The sequence below is a fragment of the Mus musculus genome, chromosome 11 (assembly GCF_000001635.26).
Source record: "Mus musculus strain C57BL/6J chromosome 11, GRCm38.p6 C57BL/6J".
NCBI lineage: Eukaryota > Metazoa > Chordata > Mammalia > Rodentia > Muridae > Mus > Mus musculus.
In genome coordinates, this window is record NC_000077.6 from 97,249,511 (window position 1) to 97,274,888 (window position 25,378).

At 39.6% G+C, this 25,378-nt stretch overlaps 1 protein-coding gene across 5 annotated transcripts in view; it reads right to left on the reverse strand.

Annotated features, from left to right (window-relative positions):
- Npepps (aminopeptidase puromycin sensitive) overlaps positions 1-25,378 on the reverse strand; it is a 74,819-nt gene that overhangs the window by 43,669 nt on the left and 5,772 nt on the right. For 2 of the 5 annotated variants that reach the window (XR_879535.3, NM_008942.3), the window contains exons 2-3: positions 18,085-18,169; positions 8,764-8,841 (exon numbers count right to left, since the gene is read on the reverse strand). Coding sequence is in view for 1 of the 5 variants with exons in the window: in NM_008942.3 (NP_032968.2) it covers positions 8,764-8,841; positions 18,085-18,169 (163 nt within the window). In the remaining 4 variants the exon portion in view is untranslated. Of the gene's footprint in view, positions 1-1,117; positions 1,234-8,763; positions 8,842-14,385; positions 14,517-18,084; positions 18,170-25,378 lie in introns of all 5 variants that reach the window. The other 3 variants (XM_030245669.1, XM_030245668.1, XM_011248802.1) reach the window with 3 other exon arrangements.

Genomic DNA, 25,378 nt, shown 5'->3' on the forward strand with positions numbered 1-25,378 from the left:
ACAAGTGCAAGTCTATACAATAGGCAAAGGACAAAAGGCATGGCTTCTACTTAAAAACAGGTGTGTTTGCCATGTGGCTAAACTCATTGTCTCATGTGTCAGCAAGCACTAAACTAGTGTCACACAAGTAAAATAACCTTGCACTGACTGCTTCACTGAAGCTCAATTGAAAAGGCATCTGAATGGTTTGAAATCAGACATTGATCTGTGACAGCTCAAGGGTCAATGAATATTTTCTGGTGTGTGTGCTAGGATGAACCTAGGGCATCATGAATAATGCTAAAAAGGTTCTCTGCCATTGAGCCATAGCCCAAACTCCAGGGAATACTTTTTCTTTTAACAAGAATGACAGATTACAGGGGCTGGAGAGATGACTCAGCGTTTTAGAGCACTGACTGTTCTTCCAGAGGTCCTGAGTTCAAATCCCAGCAGCCACATGGTGGCTCACAACCATCTGTAATGAGATCTGATGCCCTCTTCTGGTGTCTCTGAAGACAGCAACAGTGTACTTATAATAAATAAATAAGTGAATTAAAAAAAAAAGACAGATTACTAGGACAATAATATTAACATTGTTATGAGACTATAAGAATTATTAATGATGGATACAAATTAATAACTAAGGCAAAAAATATAAGAAAATAACTAAATGATTTAGTTTCTATAGTAATTTACTGTGCTTTTAAAAAGTAGATATATTTATACTATTAAGGTGGGCTGGTGAGATGGCTCAGCAGGTAAGAGCACCGACTGCTCTTCCAAAAGTCCTGAGTTAAAATCCCAGCAACCACATGGTGGCTCACAACCACCCATAATGAGATCTGATGCCCTCTTCTGGTGTGTCTGAAGTCAGCTACAGTGAATTTATGTACAATGATAAATAAATCTTAAAAAAAAAAAAACTATTAAAGTTTTAGGAAGAAAATACAATAATTTTTAAAATGCATTACCCTTAGTGGGAACTGCTTGTTACAATCCCACAGATGAAATTGGCAGTCTGCTTTCACTGTCAATATGTTTTCTAATAACTCATATCCATAGAAAATCTACTTTCAATTTTTCGATTTGGAACAAAAGTGGATTTAAAACTCATAACTAAATAAGAAAGGCTGCTTACACTTTTACTTGGTTTTAAATCTCCAAGGCCATCAAACCATAACAAGATACTGACAGTGACCACTTCCAAAGAGTGGTTTACTAAACAAAATACAAAGTATTGGAAAGGATAATTACCTGAAATTCAAACAAAACACAAGTTAAAGATTTTTTAAAAATCATTATTAAATTAGTTTCACATTATACAATACTAATCACAAAACATTACTACTAACAGAATTTTAAGGTAACTAGAAAAAAGGACTTTTTGACAAATTTCATTTATCAAATACCAAGATGAACCAACAGTTGGTTGATCTTTAATTTTACACCTATTCATTAGGAACTACACTGTTTCCTCAAATTAGATACTTAATTTCAATGTCCAACCTACTTTAAAAACATAAAGCTAAGTTAGTGGCTCACACCTCTAATCCCAAAACTTGGGCAGATCTTCTGGGTTTGAGGCCAACCTGGTCTCCATGGTTGAGAATTCTAGGTCAGCCAGAGCTGTAAATGAGACCTTCTCTCCAAAAACAACAACCAAAACAGAGAAAACAAGAAAAGAAAAAACCCAAAACAACAACAAAAAAACCATAAAATAATGATTAAAATGAAATAACTAAGATAATCACAACATCCATCAAAAACGTAAATGTTGAAAGTTTAGGAAATTATAACTGTAAAACCTACATACCTTGAAATAATTTGATAAGCTTGCTAAATGCTATGAAACTAAAAATCAATTTCTATAAAAGGAAAACATTATGAACAGTGTGTTTCTGCATAATGATGTCACTTTACAAGATTTTGAAGACTGTTCTTAAGTTTTCAGACCTTACAATGATTATGGGATATTAACCACTATTACAGTTTTCAGACCTTACAGTGATCATGGGATACTAACCACTATTACAGAATGATGCCAGTATCAGAGATGCTTTACGTGGCTATCGGATAACTTGTACAATTGTTAAGTTTGAAGAGTCAAAACGCAAAGGCTACTGACGACATCACACGATTATGTTCATTCAATATTTACTCCATCATCACTCAAGACCAGTTCTATATCTGATAAAAATCCGAAAAGATAAAGAACTTTTTCTTCAGATTTAATTGGTTTTATTTCTTCCAAATTCATAGATATTTATTTGTGAGGCAAGACCTTTATTTAAAGCAAAAATGACTAAATGATCCTGAAAACTTTGAGTGTGAAGTCAATGGTTTTCCAATAAACAGTATCACAGATATTCAATAATTTAAAAATTAAAATTAAAAAAGGGGGGATGGAGAGATGGCTCAGCAGGTTTGAAGAGCACTGACTGCTCTTCCAGGGGTCCAGAGTTCAAATCCCAGCAACCACATGGTGGCTCACAACCACCCATAATGAGATCTTCTGGTACATCTGAAGACAGCTACAGTGTACTTACATATAATAGTAAATAAATCTTAAAAAAATAAAATAAAATTGTGTTGCTATTATCAGTGGTTAGAGGAGTAGGTTTCTTTCTTTTCTTTTTCTTTCTTTAAATAGAGGGTTTTTTGTTTGTTTGTTTGTTTTTGGGGGGGTTCTTTTCTCTTTTAAATGGGGTAGGTTCTTTCCTTCTATCTCTTCATAGATTCTGGGGATTGGATTCAGGTAACCAGGCTTCTATGGCAAATACCATTACCCACTGGGGCATCCTGTTAGCTCAATATTCAATAATTTAATAATTCACACTTGCAGGATTTTCTAGCAGTTTTGTGAGTCATTATATTAAGAATTTACTACAGTGGCAGATGCCTCAGTGATTAAGAGCACTGGCTGTTCATCCAGAGCCCAGGCTTGGTGCCCAGCACCCACACGAGGCTCACAGCCACCTTCACTCCAGCACCAGCTTTCTGATCCTATAGGCTGGCTCTGCACACACATACACAGAGACACACACAAACATCAAATATATTTTCTTTTAAAAGAATTGTTCTAGTAATTTAAAAATCTCAAAAAAATATATAAAGTATTATAGGTTTACTCAATTTCCAATAAAATATGAAGCAGATAATAAAAACCACTATTTTGATTTATAGCATAGTACTTGTATGTAATTTCTCTGGTATTATTTGAAATGGATTTTAACATTTACCATGGGTTTTATGAATTTATTAAAAATTATGCAGCCTAACCTAGTGGTGGTGGCACATGCCCTTTAATTCCAGCATTTGGGAGGCAGAGGCAGGTGGATTTCTGAGCTCAAGGCCAGCCTGGTCTACAGAGTGAGTTCTAGGACAGCCAGGACTACACAGAGAAACCCTGTCTCAGGAAAAAAAGAATGATGTAGCCTGGAACTGGAGAGATGGCTCAGCATTAAGAGTACAGGCTCCTCTTCAAAAGGACCCAGATGGGACTCCCAGCACTCACAGAGCGGCTCACAACTCTGTGACTCCAGTCACAGTTGAGCTGAGCCTTCTTGTGGCTTCCTCAGGCACCAGGCACAGACAAGCATACAGAGAAAACATCCATATACATAAGATTATTCAGAAAATAGTACATAAATGACTACAAAATTATGATAGAGTTTCTAACGATACATAAGAAACTCATCACTTTTGAGGGGCGAACTGACAGAAGGACAAGTGGAGATTTCATCAGACAGCATATGAATTTTAAAACTAAGCAAGATTCTGTCAGAATGAAATAAAACAGGGCTAGGGGTGTGAAAATGTGGCTCAGTGATAAAGGCATTAGTCTAACATGTGTAAGTTTTAGGTTCAATTCCAAGTTGTTGGGGATAGGGATTAAATTCTGAGCTGAAGTTGGGCATGTTGGACACACAAATTTACTCCCAGGACTCAGGAGGGAGAGACAGGGGGGATCTCTGTTTGAAGCCAGCATGGTGTGTACTACTTATCATGTTCGAGCCCAGCCAGAGCTACATAGACTTTGCCTCAAACAAAAGAAAACAATAAACACACAAAAAACCTGAGCAGAACAACGTAGGATATACCTAGAACCCCCAGCACTGGAAGGCAGAGCAAAGTTCAAAGCCTGCCTGGCTTTCATACCGAGTTCCAGATCAGCTAGAGAAACACCCAAGACCTATCTCAAAAGACAGGTGATAGAAATTAGAGGTAGAGTCCAAGGATTAGGCCCTGGGTTCAATCCCTAATACTGTGAACAAAGAAGCAACCCAAAAGCATGGTGAGTATAGCAGAGACACAGGCTTTTGTTTGCTCTGTTTATTTCTGAACGGTTGTATTATTGTATTATGCTGCCCAGGATGGGCTGGGGCTCATGGCACTACAGTATACTACAGGGCTGGCTTCCATCTGCATTTTTATCTGGGTTCTGTGGCTCTAACTTGAGACATAAGGCCTATGTGGAAGCAACTTGACCATCTCCTTAGCCTCTAGTTTAATATTTATGACCCATTTTTACTCAACTCCAGCTCTTAAACGTGTGTGTGTGTGTGTGTGTGTGTGTGTGTGTGTGTGTGTGCGCGCGCGCATGGAAAAATCCTTCTACCATGTGGGTCCTGGAGATCAAACTCAGGTCTCTTGTATACAGCAAACCTTTGTTTTCTTACATTTCTTTTCTTCTTCCTTCTAAGTAGAAATAAGAACAGAATCCAAGACCTTGGGCATGACAGTTTTAACACTAGCTACATCCACATCCTTTTTTTTCACTTGAGCTTAATGTTAAGTTGGTTAATTTTCAGGCTTTTTAACTAAATATCCTGCTCGTATAGTATTTTACTTATGTCTCATATGTTTTCATATGTGGGAAATTTCTTATTCAGTTCTAAATGTTTTCTTATTTCTTTGCTTCTCTTATTTTAGACAGACTCTTACTAGAGTAATCAACCTTGGTCTTAAACTCCTTGGATCAAATAATTACCTCATTCCAACCTCTTAAATAGCCAGGATTACAAATCCAAGCCATTATGTCTAAATTTTTCTATTTTTTAAAAAAAAGATTTATTTATTTATTATATGTAAGTACACTGTAGCTGTCTCCAGACACTCCAGAAGAGGGCATCAGATCTTGTTACAGATGGTTGTGAGCCACCATGTGGTTGCTGGGATTTGAACTCCAGACCTTCGGGAGAGCAGTCGGGTGCTCTTACCCACTGAGCCATCTCACCAGCCCATGTCTAGCTTTTTCTAACTGTCTTCTTTCTTCCCTACTGATTTTTGCAGTCCTGGGGCTGGACTTTGCCTTACACATCCTGACCAAGTATTCTGCCAACTTAACTTTCCTAACAAGTTTTGACTCAATTATTATAAATATGTGAAATTTTTTTGTGCAACTTTTGGGGAGAGGGGTTGTTGTTATTGGTTTTGTGTGTGATTTTTGTTGTTTTTGAGACATGGTTTCTCTATGTAGTACTGGCTATCCTGGAGCTCACTATATAAACCAGGCTGGCCTTCACCTCTACCTCCTGAATGCTGGGATTAAAGAGGTGCATTCCTACGCCAAGCTCTGCTATTAATTTCTTACACTGTCACAGCATCAACTGAGAATACAGTCCCTTAATGATATATACTTTTGGGGGTTGGGAGGGCTGGAGAGATGGCTCAGTGGTTAGGATCACTCAACTCTTCCAAATGAGCCATATTTAATATCCAACCCTCCCTCACATGGCTCAGAACCACCTGTAAATCCAGCCCCAGGGAATGTGTCCCACTCTGGCTTCCATTGGCACCAGGCACATAGTAAGTGCGCAGACATACATGTAGGCAAAACACTCACACACATAAAATTACTTCTTGTTTTGATTTTGTTGCTTTGAGTAAGATCTCTCTATGTAGTCCTGGCTATCCAGCTCACTATGTAGGCCACAATGACTTCAAACTCAAATAGGTCCTCCTACCGTTGCTGCTTGCTCCCCCAACCCCCAATGCTGGGATTTAAGGTCTGTGCCATCAAGGCCTAGCCTAAAATTACTCTGGTTTTATCAACTAACAGTTCATATTTTTAAACTGATACAGTAGCCCCAGGCTTACCTATAAACTATGGAGTCCTAGCCAATGTGCCCTTAACTCTCCATAAGCATCCAGCAGCCAATGGTTTTAACTCTCATTTCTAAACACTTCCTGATATAACTGTATTCACTTTTTAAAAAATGTTCATTTTTACGTATATGGGTACTTCTCTTGCATGTGTATATGTTTACCACACGTGTGCCTGGTGCCCCAGAAAGTCAGAAAAGAGCATACGGTTCCCTAGAACTGGAATTACAGCAGTTATCGGGAACTTTTTTGTTTGTTTGTTTTTTTTTTGTTTGTTTTTTGAGACAGGGTTTCTCTGTGTAACCCTGGCTGTCTTGGAACTCACTTTGTAGATCAGGCTGGCCTCGAACCCAGAAATCCACCTGTCTCTGCCTCCGGAGTGCTGGGATTAAAGGCGTGTGCCACCACTGCCCAGCTATCGGGAACTTTTAAGACTCTAACACAAATTCATGGTTTGACTACATACAGACTTCTAAGTTGAAAATCAGATTCACCTAGTATTTTAAACAAGTAATCTGAGAGAGGATAGTTTCCATTGTTCCTAATAAAAGTCTAGAGTGTATCAAAAGATGACCTAATAGGCCATCACTTGAAAGAGAGGCCCATTGGACTTGCAAACTTTATATGCCCCAGTACAGGGGAATGCCAGGGCCAAAAAGGGGGAGTGGGTGGGTAGGGGAGTGGGGGTGGGTAGGTATGGGGGACTTTTGGTATAGCATTGGAAATGTAAATGAGCTAAATACCTAATAAAAAAATGGGGAAAAAAAAAAAAAGAAAGTTACCTAGGAAAGCAAGCACCTCTCACCCCCCCAAAAAAAAAAAAAAAAAAATCTAGAGTGAGGGCAGGGTAGAATGCTTGTCTATCATGTACAAAGCCCGAAGTCTGACTCTGAGCACCCTATCAGATGTGCCGGGTGGCCTGTAATCCCAGCACTTAAGATGAAGGTAGGAGGAACAGAAGTTTAAAGCCACACTTTGCTATAGTGTTTGAGGCCAGTCAGGGCTACATAACATCTTACTTCAAAAAAAAAAAAAATTTAGTGGTAATCTGACCCTTAAGCTCTGAAGGTACATACCAGCTTCCATCCCACCCCAAAAGAAATTCTCTCAAAGCTTCACTTTATTCCCAAGGCACTAAAATCTGCTTTGGGATGCAATTTGTTATATTTTCTCAATCTCCCTCTCGCCAAAGAAATATTTTGTAAACTAAAAGCTCCTGTGTTTAATTCAAAGAGATTTTTAAATTTCTTCTCTTTTTAATTTTTTTTTAAATCTTTTTGAGATAGGGTTTCTCTGTGTAGCCCTAGCAGTCCTCAAACTCACTCAATAGACCAAGCTAGCCTTTAACTAAGAGCTCCATCTGCCTCTGCCTCCTGAATGTGGAATTCAAAGTGTGCAGCACCACTACCAGGCCCTGTTCTATTTTAAACATATGACCCGTCGACTAGAATATGTGCGTGTGTATGTAGTGTGTGTGTGTGTGTATATATGCATACATACACACATATGTACATACACATATATATTAATATGTGTTATAATTAGTACTTTATTATGTTAAAAAGAAATCATGAACTTACTGTTAAATACACCTCACTATACGAATGTGTCAAAATCAATCTCTGTGTTGAACAAATATATTAGTTCTAATTCATTCACCAACACGTGAAATGTCTCAATAAATATTCTTTTAGCTATAAAATACTTTTGTTATGACTTTTCCTTAGAATATATTCCTATAACAGAACTGGTGGTAAGAGCTATTTTTCTTCTTCTTTTTTTTAACAAGCTGGTTTTCAAAGTATTTACATGGGTTTATCTCTAACTAGTATTGCAGAGACATTTGTTTATTTTCAAGAATCTTTTTCATTTAAGTGTTATTTCAATTTCAGGGGTGGGAGGGGATCAGAAGAGGGTGTGAGAACCCCCAGGGCTGGGTGTCGGGAACCAAACTTAGTCCTATGGAAGAATAACAAGCATTCTTTTAACCACTGAGCCATCTCTCAGCCCGCGTTGAGAATTTTTTAAACTTTAGTTTACTTGACAAGAAAAAACCTGTTTAGAACGATAGTAACTTATTTTTATATTTCTGATTACTAGGAAGCTAAATCTCTTTCACACATATAATAGTTATTTACATGTTTCTGTGCGGTCTCTCCGTTTCTTTCATCATCCACTCTTACCAAATTCCTAGAGCTTTCCTGATTGAGGATAATTTCTTCTATATTAAGCTCAAAAGGTCTTCTATATTCTTTGTGCTTTTATGTCAAATAATAGTAACATCATAGCAATAAATCTTCCTTTCGATGCTGTCACTAGTAAAACTTCTCTTGTTCTGGTCATACACCGGAATGCTAGGGAAACCCTGTCCTCAGAGAGCTCGGTCAGCACCCGGCGGAGGGAGCGGCTTACATGGATTGTTAACAAACAGAACCTGAAAGCTATACATCTTATTCTATAGCAAATAATCTGTAGTTTTTCATAGTTTTCTGTTTAAGTAAAACACAAAGACAAAGAAATTTGAAATGTTTATTTTCATAATTCAGAATTTTTAAGGGGAAAGAAAAGCTCTTAACGTTTTAATCTGCATGCAATAATAGTGGAAAAAATGGGATAATTTCTTTGGAACAGTAAGCTGCTTTCTCCCTCATAGGATCTCACAAAAGGCATGTTTCTTACCTGTTTGCAGAGTGCTAGGAAAAGACAAGGTGACTTTCTCATCTTCATTCTGATAGTTAAATCCTGTCGCATGGATTTCTGGAAAGAAGAAATTATTTCACAAATCTGAGCACATTGAAAAGAACAAATCTCAACTGCCACAGTTAGGAACTTTAACAAAATGTCTCCTGAAATAAATGAACTACTCTCGTTTGTGAGACAGGTCTGGCTATAGATATATATGTATATACATGTATATCTATATATAGCCCTGGTACTCTGTAGTATCCCAGACTGATCTGGATCTCATAGCAATCCTCCAGCCTTAGCCTTCCACATGTTAAAATGAAATAGTCCTTTTGCTTGTTTGTGTGTTCTGAAAATGAGGTCTTACTAGCTCTGCCAGGTCTGGAAATCAGAGATCCTGTGCTTGCATTAAAGGTGTGTGCCTGGGCAAAATGTGACCTTCTCAGTTTAGTAAACCAAGTTACAATAATGAGTGAAACATGTTCCTTAGACAATCATTATACGTGGGCCGAGAAAGATGGCTCAGTGCTTAAGAGCACTGACTGCTCTTTCAGAGGTCCTGAGTTTAATTCCTAGCAACCACATGGTGGCTCACACCTATCAGTAATGAGATCAGATGCCCTCTTCTGAGTGTCTGAATATAGCTACAGTATGCTCATATACAAAATATATAAATCTTTAAAAGAAAAAAGCTACACATGGAACTGGACTCAGTGGTTAAAAAGCACCAGCTGTTCTTTCAGAGGACATGAGTTCAATTCCCAAAACCCACATGACAGTTTACAACTGTTTATAATTCCAGTTCCAGAAGATCTGACACCCCCACACAGCCATACATGTAAACAAAACACCAATGCACAGAAAATATAAATAAATCATTAAAGAAATAATAATAATTACATGTGGGCTGGTGAGATGGTTCTATGGGCAAAGGCACTTGCTGTACAAGCCTGGTAATGGCAGGTCAAAAATCTCAAAACCCATGTAGACTCACCGACTCCACAGAACTGTCCTATAACTAATACACACACAACCCACACACACAATTTTTAAAGATAATTATATTTCTTTATAAATTTGCTATCTTTGGTGATATAAGGAAATAGGGTTACTACAAATGATTTTTTGTTTGTTTGTTTGTTTGTTTTGTTTTGTGAGACAGGGTTTCTCTGCATAGCCCTAGCTGTCCTGGAACTCACTCTGTAGACCAGTCTGGCCTCGAACTCAGAAATCCGCCTGCCTCTGCCTCCTGAGTGCTAGGATTAAAGACGTGCGCCACCATGCCCGGCGATAATTTTCTTTTTTATTTATTCATTTATACTGTGCTTATATTTTTGTGAAATAGGGCCTTACTATATTACTATATAGCAAGACTGTCCTTGAACTAGCAATTCTTTGTTTGGTTTGTTTTGTTTTTTCCAAACAGGGTCTCTCTGTGTAGTCCTGGCTGTCCTGGAACTCACTCTGTAGACCAGGCTGGCCTCAAACTCAGAAATCCATCTGCCTCTGCCTCCTAAGTGCTGGGATTAAAGGCGTGCGCCACCACTGCCCAGCTCAAACTAGCGATTCTCTTGCCACAGCTTCCAAAATTGTGATATAGTTTTGCCAGATTTACAGATAATATTACTTTCTATGCTGCATCTATGCAGCATAAATCTTTGGAAGATTTTAGTACATGTCAACAATTCATTGTTGAGCTGGCAAGGTGGCTCAGCAGGTAGGAGCATTGACTGCTTATTCAAAGGTCCTAAGTTCAAATCCCAGCAACCACTGGTAATGAGATCTGACGCCCTCTTCTGGTGTGTCTGAAGACAGCTACAGTGTACTTATGTATAATAAATAAATCTTTGAGCCAGAGCAAGCAGGGACTAAGCGAGTGGATCTGACCAGAGGGAGCAAGGCCAAGCAGAGCAGGCTGGGTTGATTAGAGTGAGCAGAGGTCCTAAAAATTTAATTCTCAACAGCCACATGAAGGCTCAAAACCATCTGTACAGCTACAGTGTACTCATATACATAAAATAAATAAATGTCTTTAAAAAAAAAAGAAGTCATTGTTAAAAACATCATGAAGCCAGGCAGTGGTGGCGCACGCCTTTAATCCCAGCACTTGGGAGGCAGAGGCAGGGGGATTTCTGAGTTTCTGATTTCTGACAGAGAAACCCTGTCTCGAGAAACCAAAAAAAAAAAAAAAAAGAGAGAGAAAGTGTTCAACATAACAGTCATCAAGGAAATGCAAACTCAAACCACCACTGAGCACTACACACACACACTGCAATGGTTAGCTTTACTAGAGTGTCAACAAAAATGTTACCTAAAATTAAAACTAATGTTGTTGGTGCAAACATTCTCCAAGCAACTGTAGGGTTCCCATGTTTGCTTGGACAGTTCTTTCATCAGCTATGTAAATGCTGTAGAACATTCATTCACACATAACAACTCCCTCTTTTTGTTTTTTAAGATTCACTTTATTTTATGTATATGAGTACACTGTAGCTGTACTGATGGTTGTGAGCCATCATGTGGCTGTTGGGAATGAAGGTTCCTGGATCCAGTCAGCCCCACTCACTCCATCCTAAAGATTTATTTATTATTATATGTAGATATACACTATAGCTGGGGTGCCAGATCTCACTATGGATGGTGGTGAGCCACCATGTGGTTGTTGGGATTTGAACTCAGGCCCTTCAGGGGAGCAGTCAGTGTTCTTAACAGCCCACAACTCCCTCTTTTTTTTTGGGGGGGGGGGGTTCGAGACAGGATTTCTCTGTGTGGCCCTGGCTGTCCTGGAACTCACTCTGTAGACCAGGCTGGCCTCGAACTCAGAAATCCCCCTGCCTCTGCCTCCCGAGTACTGGGATTAAAGGCATGCGCCACCACGCCCTGCCACAACTCCCTCTTTAAAGATCTTCTAAGAACAATCTTAAAAGGGCTGGGAGTGTAAATCTGGTGCTTCTTTTAACATGCATGAAGCCCTGGGTCCTATCCCCAGCACAAACATGGTACATGGTTGTAAGTGGCTGTAACTGAAGTCCTGGGACTCATAAGACAGATACAACTCAGAATTTCAATGTCAATCACAACTACATTGTAAAAGTAACCTTTTTTAAGGAGCCTTTGATGATGAGTTCGCCACCACTGACACACCAGAAGAGAGCTTCGAAAAGGGCATCAGGTCCCAGCCCAGATGGTTGTGAGCCACCATGTGGTTGCTAGGAATTGAACTCAGGACCTCTAGAATTGAAGCCAGTGCTCTTAACTGCTCGGTCATCTCTCCAGTCCCGTAAAAGGAACTTTTTATTCTCCTATATTAAGGCTTACTGCCTCTGTCTGCTAACCTAGGCATAGTCCTGGAAGCTTCTAGTCTTCATATAATCTTATCTAGTCCTAGAATGCTTTCAGCCTGAGAGGTGCTGCTGAGTAAGAACACTCTTTCAAATTCTTTCTGAACTCTGGCTGGCTGGTCAACTCTCTGTTCTGGCTCAAACTCCTCTCCATGCCAACTGACTCAATCCAGCTTCTCCTGGTACCTCTGACTTTTTGCTCTGCTTGGTCTCAAACTAACTGTGGCAATCTAAAGTAGCTTCCCTTTCCTAGTGGACTTAAAAACCTTAAGTTCAAACAAAAACATTAATGTGGATGTTGACAGCAGCTTGATGCATAACTGCCAAAATTTGGAAGAAAGCAAAACATACCGGTAAGTGAATAAATTGTAGCCTATGCAAAAAGCAGACTTTTTTTTTTTGTTTGAGACAGGATCTCACTATGCAGCCCTGGCTAGCCCTAGCTGTGTAGAACAGACTGGCACAACTCACAGAAATCCACCTACCTCTGCCTTCCAAGAGCCTGTGCCACCACCCCCAACTGGAATATCATTCAGTGCTAAAAGGAAACAAGGTTTTTGTTTTGTTTTGGGTTTTTTTTTTTTTTTGTTTTTTTTTTGGTTTTTTTCGAGACAGGGTTTCTCTGTGTAGCCCTGGCTATCCTGGAACTCGATCTGTAGACCAGGCTGGCCTCGAACTCAGAAATCCGCCTGCCTCTGCCTCCCGACCAAGTGCTCGGATTAAAGGCGTGCGCCACCATGCCCGGCAGGAAACAAGTTATTAAACCACAAAAAGACATGGAGAAAATCCCAATGTATACAATTACAGCAAAAAGAACCAATCTGGAAAAACTGTATACTGCATGATTCCAATTGTGTTATTTTAGAAAAGACAAAACTATGGGCACTGGGCTGACATTAGATGAAGCTGTTAAGTGCACAGGCACAGGGATTATATGGGCACTCTCTGTATTTTCTTCTCAATTCTGCTGTTAACCTAAATTAGCTCTGAAAGTACAGATATAAGTGAAATAAGGTAGTCATCTAACTTAGAAAACAGTTCCTCAAGCTAGTCCGGAGTAGTCAGTCACCCATTCCTCAAAAGAGCCATAGGACAAAGAGAATTATATTCCCATTCTCCACACTCACTACATTCAGAAAGAATAAACCAGAAAAAGTAAATTAAAAAAAAAAAAAAAAAAAGACAGGCAGTGGTGGTGCACGCCTTTAATCCTAGCATTCTGGAGGCAGAGGCAGGTGGATCTCTGAATGTGAGGCCAGCCTAGACTACACACAGAAACCCTGTCTCAAAAAGTAAATAAAAGATGAAATATGGGGTCTGTTAAGTGTTCAAGGCCAGTCTTGACTGTATAGCGTGTCCCCTTCTCAAAAAGCCAAATGAAACAAAACAAAGACTCTCTGAAGGTAACCTGGGTACGGCGTAACTGAGTGTGAGGAAGTGAATGAGGGAGTCTAGCCCTGGTGGTCAGTCCATCATGGGCCCAACCTCTCCACACAAAGAAGTCTAAAATTCTACCAAGAGGAGCTGACTGAGAGATTCTGAATATTTCAGTATTTATAGTAGCAGGAATGAAATTCAGGGGCTTGCACATGTTACACAGGCATTCTACCACTGAACTACACACCAGCCACTAATATTTTCTTTCTTTAAGCATTATTTTCTAGGGGGTGCACACCACAACACACTAACTCTGTCACCTTCCACCATGTGGGTTCACAAGATTCAACATAGGTCATGAGGTTGGGAGGGTGTTGTAGTGCCTCACCCCCCTTCTCAGTCTTCCCATTATAAGGGCTACACAGAATTTGAGAATAATGACATTAAGTCAACTTCAAAGAAGTAACTAGTGTATTTATCTATATATATAATTATATGATAGAATATACGTTACTAAGAGTTAGACAAGGGCTTACAATCAAGTGAAGGTTTAATAATCTGCTCTGATGGTGTATTTGGCGATATCCTTTTATTACATTAAATATATGCACACTTCCATAAGCACACATTCAAATACACAACTGTACTTAAAGAACAGTGTAATTTAGGTCAAGCTTAGCTAGATAGGCCAAGGTGATGCTGGTAGATCAGGAACTATACACTAGAGCTCTGAATAGACAAACTTCACCAGGGGGAATCCTTTCCCACACACTAACTCTGCAAGCAGATTACCTGAAGGATACACTCAGGCAAAAGCCAGCACAAAACCTTCCAAAGATCCTTTTCTATGTGGCTTTACTCAATCTGTCTATTAATGATAAATTAAAAGACTGGTTACCTGTCAGGACCTGAGTTCAGGCACTCAAGAGTTTCGTATTTTTCTTGCAGACGCTGATGACAACACTAACCCTGCCCTGTGTAGGGAGGTACACTCCTTGCACTGGCTTAAGTGCTAGAATTTCACCAACCCTTGAAGTGTAGAACAGTAAAAAAAGAGTTTTCAGCCATTTTTGCTGAGTAAGATCTCAGTTGTATTAAATTAACCATGCTTAAAATACAGTGCCTTAGAGTCTAATGGTTTCTCAGGATTAATGCACATATCACAAGATGACCTTTCTTCACCTATTAAAAACTTACATTGCAACAACTTCATGGTTTCAAATACTTTTCTAGTTGGTTTTACTTTCAAGCATCAAACTTAGAGGCTCCTAATAGCTGAATGAATTTTTTTCTTTTTTCCTTTCTCTGTCTCTCTGTCTCTCTGTCTCTCTCTCTCTCTCCAGGTCTCACTATGTACTCCTGGCTGGACTGGAACTGACTATATAGAACCAATTTGTCTGGAACTCATACAAGATCCACCTTCCTCTGCTTCTATAGAGCAGGGATTAAAGGTATAGGATACCATGCATGGCTGAATCAATCTTACACAAAGTAATCAATCATAAGTATTAATTAATAATTAATCACTTGATGTGATTAGTTAGGTTAAAATGGTCCCTATTACCAGCAAGTAGCTCTGGAAAGAGCTGGATCAAATTTATAACTATTTGGTGTGTGTGTGTGTGTGTGTGTGTGTGTGTGTGTGTGTGTGTGTGTGTAAAAGTGTGTATATACAGAGGCTAAATCTATCACTGTTCCTTATGCAAACTTTAAAATATCAAATCAGCCAGCCAGCCAGCCAGTGGTGGCACACACCTTTAATCCCCGCACTTGGGAGGCAAAGGCAGGTAGGTTTCTGAGTTTGAGGCCAGCCTGGTCTACAGAGTGAGTTCCAGAAAAGCCAGGACTACACAGAGAAACCCTGTCTGGGGGGGAGGGGGGGATCAAATCAGTAAAATTACCATTTTGTGAATTACATTCTAATATCAAACGAGCTCGGCATGACTCTGGGTTTCTCTTGCCGCTACAGGAGAAAGGGACTGAGAAATGTGGTTTAGCTAGTTCTGAAGGAAAACTCTGTTGTTTGTTTCTCTTTCTCCGAGACAGGGTTTCTCTGTGTAGCCCTGGCTATCCTGGAACTCACTCTGTAGACCAGGCTGGCCTCCAACTCTGAGATTCAGCTGCCTATACCTCCCAAGCACTGGGAGTAAAGGCGTGGGCCACCACTGCCAGGTGGAAAAGATTTTAAGTATCTAAAAAAGCGGCAATGTTTTATCAGAGTCTCTACAGATCCTACTCCTTGAGCAGGAACTGCCCTGCTGCTTGCAAGGTGAGAGCACTCTCAGGTTGCTCCAATGCAGGTCACTGCCAGCTTAGCACCACTCAGCTGCACACACAGCAAACCTTGTAAACCCTCTGCTCCTTTCCTGCAGTTTGGTTGGGAAGTGTTTGGGGTTTTTTTGGTTTTGTTTGTTTTTTTAGATTTATTTATTTGTTTTATGTACGTGAGTATACCGTTTCTGTCTTTAGAGACACCAGAAGAGGGCATCGGATTCCATTAAAGATTCCGATTCCCACACGGATGTTGGGAATTGAACTTAGGACCTCTAGAAGAACAGACAGTGGTTTTTTTGTTGTTGTTTTTTTGTTTGGTTTTTTGTTTTTTTCAAGACAGGGTTTCTCTGTGTAGCCCTGGCTGTCCTGGAACTCACTCTGTAGACCAGGCTGGCCTCAAACTCAGAAATCTGCCTGCCTCTGCCTCCCAAGTGCTGGGATCAAAGGTGTGCGCCACTGGTGGCTCAGACAGTATTCTTAACCACCTCTCCAGGCCCTTGCTGTTTTTGGGGGTTTTTTTTTTGTACCTTTATTTTCTTTATTTACATTTCAAACGTTATCCACTTTCCTGGTTTCCCTCTGAAAATCCCCATCCCCTCCCCACTCCCCCTGCTCAACAACCCAGCTACTCCCACTTCCTGGCCCTGGCAGTCCCCTATACTGGGGCATAGAACCTACACAGGACCAAGGGCCTCTCCTCCCATTGATGACCGACTAGGCCATCCTCTGCTACATATGCAGCTAGAGCCACCAGTCCCACCATATGTTTTCTTTGGTTGGTGATTTAGTCCCAGGAGTTCTGGGGGTACTGGTTAGTTCATATTGTTGTTCCTCCTATGCTAGCTCTTATTTTTTAAGTAAGCTCCTGAAGGGTGCATGTGTATTTTACTAGATTTGCCTATCTATACTGGATGCCTCATTAACAGTTAAAACCCTGCAGTGACAGAGCTGGAGAGAAGGCTCATCGGGTAAGAGCAATGGCTGCTTTTCAGAGGACCCGGGTTCAATTCCCAGCACCTACATGGCAGCTCCCATCTGTCTGTAACTGCAGTTCCAGAGGATCAGACATCCTCACACAGACACATGCAGGGAAAACACCAGTGTACATAGAATTAGAGAAAGAATGATGATTCTGGGTGTTTCTATCTGCCATAGCACGAAGTACATGGGCTAGACTAGATAAGTAAATAATAAATGGCAGGGTTTTTTTCTTTAAACAAAAAACAATACTAACTGAAATGTTCTTTAACTGAAAGCTAGTCTCCATGGAACTATCTCAAGTATTTCCACTTTTCCTCAGAAGTGAAGAAATTGATCATCCTCTCACTTACCAAGCAATCTTTCATAAGTCCACACTTCAAGTCTATCTGAAGAATTTGTTTTTCTAAAGTTAAAATGTAGCACACAGTTCTATTTCACAAACTAGTGAGCATAAGCTAACTGTAGCAACAGTATGGGCAACCACTATTACCTCATCTTTCTATTTTAAGATGTCTTAAGAAAAAGTCATGATGGGCTGTAGAGATGGCTCAGCGGTTAAGAGCACTGACTACTCTTCCAGAGGTCCTGAGTTCAATTCCCAGCAACCACATGGTGGCTCACCACCATCTGTAATGGGATCTGATGCCCTCTTCTGGTGTGTCTGAAGACAGCTACAGTGTACTCATATACATAATAAATCATTAAAAAATAAAAAAAAAGTCGTAACACAAATGCTAGACCTTAAAAGAAACCTGTATGCTTCATTTCAACATAATGTAAAGCAGAAGAATAAAAAATAGAAACTAAGAAAAATACTGGTAATTTTATCTATGTCAAATGAGATTTTTCAATGAAATCAATTAACCAATAAAATATTCTGCCAAGGAATGGCAAGGTAAACACAAAAGTAAAAAGAAATTCTGAACCTCAAAACTATTGTAACCTTACTGAAACTACACATCCACACCACCCCTTACCAAACCGTCTACACTAGTTCTCACTTAAAGATGCTCATAGGACTTCCACAAGAAAAACATCATGGCTCTTTTAACACCCTCATGACTAACACCATCATGCAACTTCTAACCTTAACACTTGGGCTCATCAAGTATTTTTCCCAATTATAAGCAAGACTTACTATCTCAAGGTTCAAGGTGGTGAGGTCTTTTTAAGAAGAATACAGTCCTCTTGCCTCAGCCTCACAAATCGTGGGATTACAGGAATGTATCAGCGTGCCCAGCACATTTTAAAGCAGGCAGTATAGAAGTTTCAGACTGAAAGTCTAAGTCAGTCCGGCTCTATCTGTCTCTCACATACCAAATTAAAATGGAACAGTTCTTACCTTCATCTCCTTCTGGGGCATATGAAGCTGTAATAATGTCAATATCAGCACAATTCATCACAATTTGATTGGTTGCCTGCCTTACCTAAGAAAAGAAAGACCAATTATTATCAGAAATAGTACAAAATATGTTCACCTTCAACCTGGGCTAATGTTTCATGCACTTTTTTTAAACCTTGATTAATTATTTATACAATGGTAAAAATAAATGAGTTATTTCAATACTTCAAAGCAACTCATATTTTCTAAATTAGATTAAAAGCAATAATACATGTTTACAGTTTTCATACTATTTATCAATATATAAAATCTTCTCTACTTAAGTCTTTATATAAAAATTTTCATTTTATATTGGGGAGTAGACAGATAGCCTGGCCACTAAGTGCAGAAGGGTGGAGTTCAGTTCCCAACATCCCATCCACACCCAGGAAGCTCACATTCGTCAATAACCTCAGCTCCTGGGGGAATCTGTCTCTGGCCTCTGTGGACATGTATGGGTATGCACCTGCACACATACACACACACACACCCCACACACAAAATAAAAATCAAAATAAAATAAAATATAAAAAAGAATGCTTTTTAATGGCTGGAAAAATGGCTCAGTGCTTAAGAGGCACTGACTGCTCTTCCAAAGGACCTGAGTTCAATTTCCAGCAACCACATGGTGGCTCACGACCATCTACCTGCAATGGGATCCAATGTCCTCTTCTGGTGTGTCTGAAGACAGCAACAGTGTACCCATATTCATAAAATAGATGCTTTTAAAAATGCTTTTAAAAACTTCACAACTTAGCATAAAATCTCCTGTACCACCTAGGAATCCTTTGTCCAGTGCATGTAGACAATATATTCTACTTACAACTAGTCAGATAGAAATCCAAGTTATGAGATTAACTGCAGAGATGTACAAGTTCGCATGTCCCAGTAATACTTATTTTATATCCTTAACAAATGACACAAAGATACAAAAATAACATAAAGCAGAGATTAAAACATTAATGATGGAAGAACTAGCTGGGCATGGTGGCACATGCCTTTAATCCCTCCTGCACTCAGGAGGCAGAAGTTGTTCAAGGCCAGCCTGGTCTACAGAATGAGTTCTAGGACAGCCAGGCTACACAGAGAAACCCTGACTCAAAGAAAAGAAAAAATAAGGATGGGGTGGAGGTCGGGGGTGGGGGAAGAAGAATAGAGTAGTTCTTTTTACTGTTGGCAAGATACAAAGGAGAGAGCAAATATGCCCTCATATTTCAGGTATCCACTAGAGGTGTTGGATTTCATCTCCTCAGGAAAACAGGGGCCTACAGAGTAAATATAATGAAATTGCATTTTCTAGAGATAACTACCAACTTAATGCTATGGTCTATCTTTCCTGTATTTGTTCAAACACACAAAGATCTGCAAACTGTTCTTTACATTTTACACAATAATTTCAAGGGTATATATAACTTTCCCAACTAACTTTATTAATTTAACATTGTGTTTTCTGGAAATGGGTTAATGTGATAGATGCAGACCTAACTTACTTATATCAAATGTTATTCACATAGATTTCCTTGTTTATTTTAAAGTCATGATGTCACCATACAGCCTTTGGTATCCTGGAACTCATTACGTAGACCAGGCTGTCCTAGAACTCACAGAAATTCACCTGCTTCAGCCTCCATTGAGATTAAAGGTATACACTGCCACACCTGGCATGATCTTATTAATCTGAACTCCTTTAAAATGTTCCACCCTATAAATAAAGCAGTTATTTATCCAGACTCTTCCTAAAGAAGTTTATTTCCATGTTTAAACCATTGTTCTGTTGCTTGTTTGTATTGCATATAAACAAAACAGTACTACAATAAACATCTTGGTCTAGTGTCTTCTTCTACACATGCACATTTTTTTTTCAGAGAAAGAACCAAAAATGGTAGTCTTTCTGGACTGGAGGATATATATCTCAACAATACCAATACTTTGACAAATTTCCTCCAGAGTGACTCCAACTGACATTCCACTGTACAAAAAAACAAATTCAGTATTTTCTGAACCACTTTAAAATGTCTTAACAAATGAATAGGGCAATGGTGGCACACGCCTTTAGCCCCAGCACTTGGGAAGCAGGTGGATTTCTGAGTTCAAGCCCAGCCTGTTTTATAGAGTGAGTTCTAGGACAGCCAGGGCTACACAAAGAAACCCTGTCTCAAAAAAAAAAAAAAAAAAAAAAAAATCAAAAAAACAAAACAAAAAACAAAACAAAAAAAACCAACCAAACAAACAAACCAAAAAAAACCTAAATTATTTTTTTAAAAAAAGTCTAACAATCTGATGAATATTAAATGTCATTCGATGGTTTAAATTATAATCTCCTGAGTTACTAACACTGATTATTAATCATCTTGTGTTTTCCCCTAAGTGTTTGTTAAAAAGTTTTTTTAAAGATTTATGTATCGATTTTATGTATATGAATACACTGTTCCTGTACAGATAGTTATGATCCATCATGTGGTTGCTGGGAACTGAACTCAGGACCTCTGCTACTCAGCCCCACTCACTCCAGCCCTCCTAAGATTTATTATTATATGTAAGTACACCGTAGCTGTCTTCAGCTACACCAGAAGAGGGCATCAGATCTCATTATGGATGGCTGTGAGCCACCATGTGGTTGCTGGGATTTTAACTCAGGACCTCTGGAAGAGCAGTCAGTGACCATCTCACCAGCCCCTAAACTCTTATTCCTTAAGATCATACAAGGCCCTTTGTTCAAGATCCAAAACACACACACACACACACACACACACACACTTACTTTTTAAAAAACTTCTTACAAATCTTCCTGTTTCAAAACAAAAATGTCATCTAAGTTAATTTTTTTAAAAGTGGCAATATTAATGGAATTCCCATTGTATTTTATCGGAACATACCAATCAGTTCCCAAAACCTTTATGCCCAACTGGTTATGGACAATAAACCTTTTGCCTACTCACAAACTCAATTTAAAAAGGAGGGTGGGAGCCAGGAACAGTAGGCCATACCTGAATTCCAGCCAGCACTCAGAAGACAGATAGACTTTGAGTTCAAGACCTACCAGGGTCACATAACAATACCTTGTCTTAAAAGTTCAAACTGTGGCAAAAGATGGCTCTGTTGGTAGGTTCCTGCTGTCAACCCTAACAAACTGAATCTGATCCCCAGGACCTCTATATACACCATGCCATCCCCAGATCCTCACTAACAAATAAGGAATGGAATGTTTTTTTACAAAATGAAATACAGAAGAAAGAAAGCACGTAACTGGAGATTTGCTCCAAAGAGATATGAGTATTTTTCAAAGTATGAAACTTATGCCAACAAAACAACTGGTTTAGTTGCTGACCTTAATCCTCATCTAGGCAACCATTTGTCATCTATCAACACATACAGTCAATTTTCATGGCAGCCAAGCATTTATCAATGTCAACATACCCGAACCACATTACATTTGCAAATCACATTTAGCTAATTACTACCATAACCACCAAGGTGCTTAAAATGTTTACTTTAGAAAGCACTGTATACAACATCAAATTACCAGTATTTTTTTTCATTCCTCCTATGTTTAGGGAAAATACACCTGTTTATACTAATAAATCAAGCTATTTATACTTAACAGCTTCTTTCTCTTTTCAAGATACTGACATTTTTAGAAGAGTAAAAGAAGTCAGAGGAACAAAAATATGTACCTCAAAAATAGACCTCCACTAAACCTTTTAAATAGTCAGTATTTTTTGCACCTTATTAGAACTGCATTTTAAAAGGCAACCAAACACGGGGATAATCTGTAGAAAGTGGCTGAGTTAGCATTTACTGCCTGGTAAGTAGTAATCACTTAAAAGATATGGTGTAGGGCTGGTGAGATGGCTCAGTGGTTTACAACACTGACTGCTCTTCGAAGGTCCTGAGTTCCGTGCAGTGGTGGCGCACGCCTTTAATCCCAGCACTCGGGAGGCAGAGACAGGTGGATTTCTGAGTTTGAGGCCAGCCTGGTCTACAAAGTGAGTTCCAGGACAGCCAAGACTATACAGAGAAACCCTGACTCGAAAAAACAAAAAACAAACAAAAAAAAAAGCATTTGTTGTTCTTGAGAGGACCTGGTTTGGGTTCCAAGAATCCACCACCATTCATAACTCTAGTTCCAGAAGATCTGAGGTCCTCTCTTGACCTCCATGGGCACCAGGCATACATGTGGTGCACATATACATACACATGCAGTAAGAATACTCATACAGGGCTGGTGAGATGGCTCAGTGGTTAAGAGCACTGACTGCTCTTTCAGAGGTCCTGAGTTCAATTCCCAGCAACCACATGGTGGCTCACAACCATCCGTAACGAAATCTGATGCCATCTTCTGGAGTTTCTGAAGACAGCAACAGTGTAAATATAATAAATAAATAAATATTTTTTAAAAATTAAAAAAATACTCATACACATAAAATAAATAAGTCAAAATAATAAAAATAAGAAACAGGTATTAATTCAAATAAGTTTCCACTAAAACTGTCAATTTCGGGACTGGTGAGATGGCTCAGTGGGTAAGAGCACCCGACTGTTCTTCCGAAGGTTCAGAGTTCAAATCCCAGCAACCACATGGTAGCTCACAACCATCTGTAACAAGATCTGACACCCTCTTCTGGAGTGTCTGAAGACAGCTACAGTGTACTTACATATAATAAATAAATAAATCTTTAAAAAAAAAAACCTGTCAATTTCTAAGTTTAAAAAATGAAATGTAGCCGGGCGTGGTGGCGCACGCCTTTAATCCCAGCACTCGGGAGGCAGAGGCAGGTGGATTTCTGAGTTCGAGACCAGCCTGGTCTACAAAGTGAGCTCCAGGACAGCCAGGACTATACAGAGAAACCCTGTCTCGAAAAACAAAACAAAACAAAACAAAACAAAAAAAAAACCACAACTGTATACATTATTAAAAAAAAAAAAAAAAAGAAATGTGTCAGGTAGTGGTGGCACGTGCCTTCGATCCCAGCACTGTGGAGGCAGAGGCAGTCAAATCTCTGCTGAGTTCAAGACCAGCCTGGTCTACAAAGCAGGTTCCAGGACAGCCAGGGGGTTGTTGGAGGTTCGGAGGGGGAGTCAACAACAAGTGAAATGCTTAAGTTGGCCTATCAATTGTGTTGATAATTAACTAATTTTCAATTCTTCTATGCCATAGAAAGAGTAGAATGTCATTTCTTTGTTTCAGTTCTAGGATTAAGTCTTTGGACTTCTATACAGACTGTACTTCAAATGAAATTCATAAAAATGGCTGTACTAAAGTGGCAACATGGACCTTGGAAACAATTCTACAATCTTCTACAATGGAAGATTCCCAGGCACTGCAGAGGTAGGGAGCCCAATGAGCCTTCTCTGCAATGAAGTGACGGGCTACATCACCAGGCCTTGCTGTGCTAGAAGGATGACATCATACTGTGTTGTAACCACATGCATAATATGTCTTGCATTTACTACAGTAAGACTCAATATTTTTTTCCTGATTGCCTGATAAATTAAAAAATAAAAAATGTAAGTGCTGTAACTACATTCGCAATCATTTGGAAGCTGAATACTTTCCCTAACGAGTGACTCCACTGTTAAAACTTTGCAGTGGTTGTTGCGCTGGTGGAGCAGAACTGTAATTTCTCAAGTCAATGGGAAGCAAACAATCAGTCACTGGGACTGAGCTAAATCTTCTTACAAGCGATGCTGGAAAGAGCAAGTCCAAGGAAAAACCAAGGGAGTACTTTCTCTGTGTGTGTCTCTCTCTCTTTTTTTAAAAATAGTTTCTCTGTGTCGCCTTGACTGTCCTGGAACTCACTCTGAAGACCAGGCTAGCTTTGGACTCACAGAGGTCTGCCTGACTCTGCCCACCCCCCACCCCACCCCCCACCCCACCCCCACCCCCACCAAGTGCTGAGTTTAAAGGCATACCCCACCATTGCCTGGCATCTTTTAAAAAAAAAAAAAAAAAAAGACAGTTTGTTTTTGTGGCTTTTTGTGGCTTAGGCTGGCCTCAAACTTACTATGGTAACCCAGGGACTGGAACTTAAGATCCTGACTCAGGCTGTGGAGATGGCTTAGCGGGTAAGAACATTGACTGCTCTTCCAAGGGCCCTGAGTTAAAACCCAGCAACCACATGACGGTGGCTCACAACCACCCATAATGAGATCTGACGCCCTCTTCTGGCCTGTCTAAAGAGTGCAACCGTGTACTTATGTATTATAAATAAATAAATCTTTGGGCCAGAGAGAGCAGAGCTGACCAGAGCGAGCAGAGGTCCTAAATTCAATTCCCAACAACCACATGAAGGTTCACAACCATCTATCTGTACAGCTACAGTGTACTCACATACATAAAACAAATAAATAAATAAATCTTTTAAAAAAAAAAAAAAAAAAAACGAGGCCAGGTTAATCCTAGCACTCGGGAGGCAGAGGCAGGCGGATTTCTGAGTTCAAGGCCAGCCTGATCTACAAAGGGAGTTCCAGGGCAGTTAGGGCTTTACAGAGAAATCCTGTCTCGAAAAACCAAAAAAAAAAATTTTTTTTTTAAATAAATAAATAAACCACCTGACTCTACCTTCAAAGAGTTAGGACTATATGCATGCACCTCCATCTATCTATCTATCTATTAATCTATCAATCAAAGCCTTGCTGGGCATGGTGGCATATCCTTACTCCCAACACATGAGAGGCAGAGACAGGCACCTCAGAATAAATAAAGAATTTAAATACACAGATTACTGACATGTGTACTCTGTGACTACTTATAAACAGGATGAAGTTAAAACTGTACTATGCCGCATTCTGCACTTATCTCTAGGTGGGTAACAGGAGTTACCTTTGAGCATAGTAAAACAGGAAAATGAATTTCCGTGGTATTCGTTATTATTCTCCCCTTCCCCCCATTTTGAGACAGGGTCTCTCTATGTAGCTCTAGCTATCCTGGAACTTTTCTAAGTGGACCAGGATAGCAGTGAGTTCAGAGATCTGCCTGCCTCTGCCTCCCAAATGCTGGGATTAGAGGTGTATACCAATACCCAGCCTTCCCCCACCCCCCAAGAGTGTGGAGGTTAAGGGGAGCAGGTTTCATGTAGACTAGAAATTCACTAAGCACAGAAAAACAACATTAAACTTCTGATCTCCCCCCCCCCCTTTACCTTCCAAGCACGGAGATTACACTACCCCAGGGTGCTAGGACTCTGTGTGTGCTAGAAAGGTTCTCATCAACTGAGTTGCAACTCCAGCATCTATCTGTGACTTTTTCCAAAAA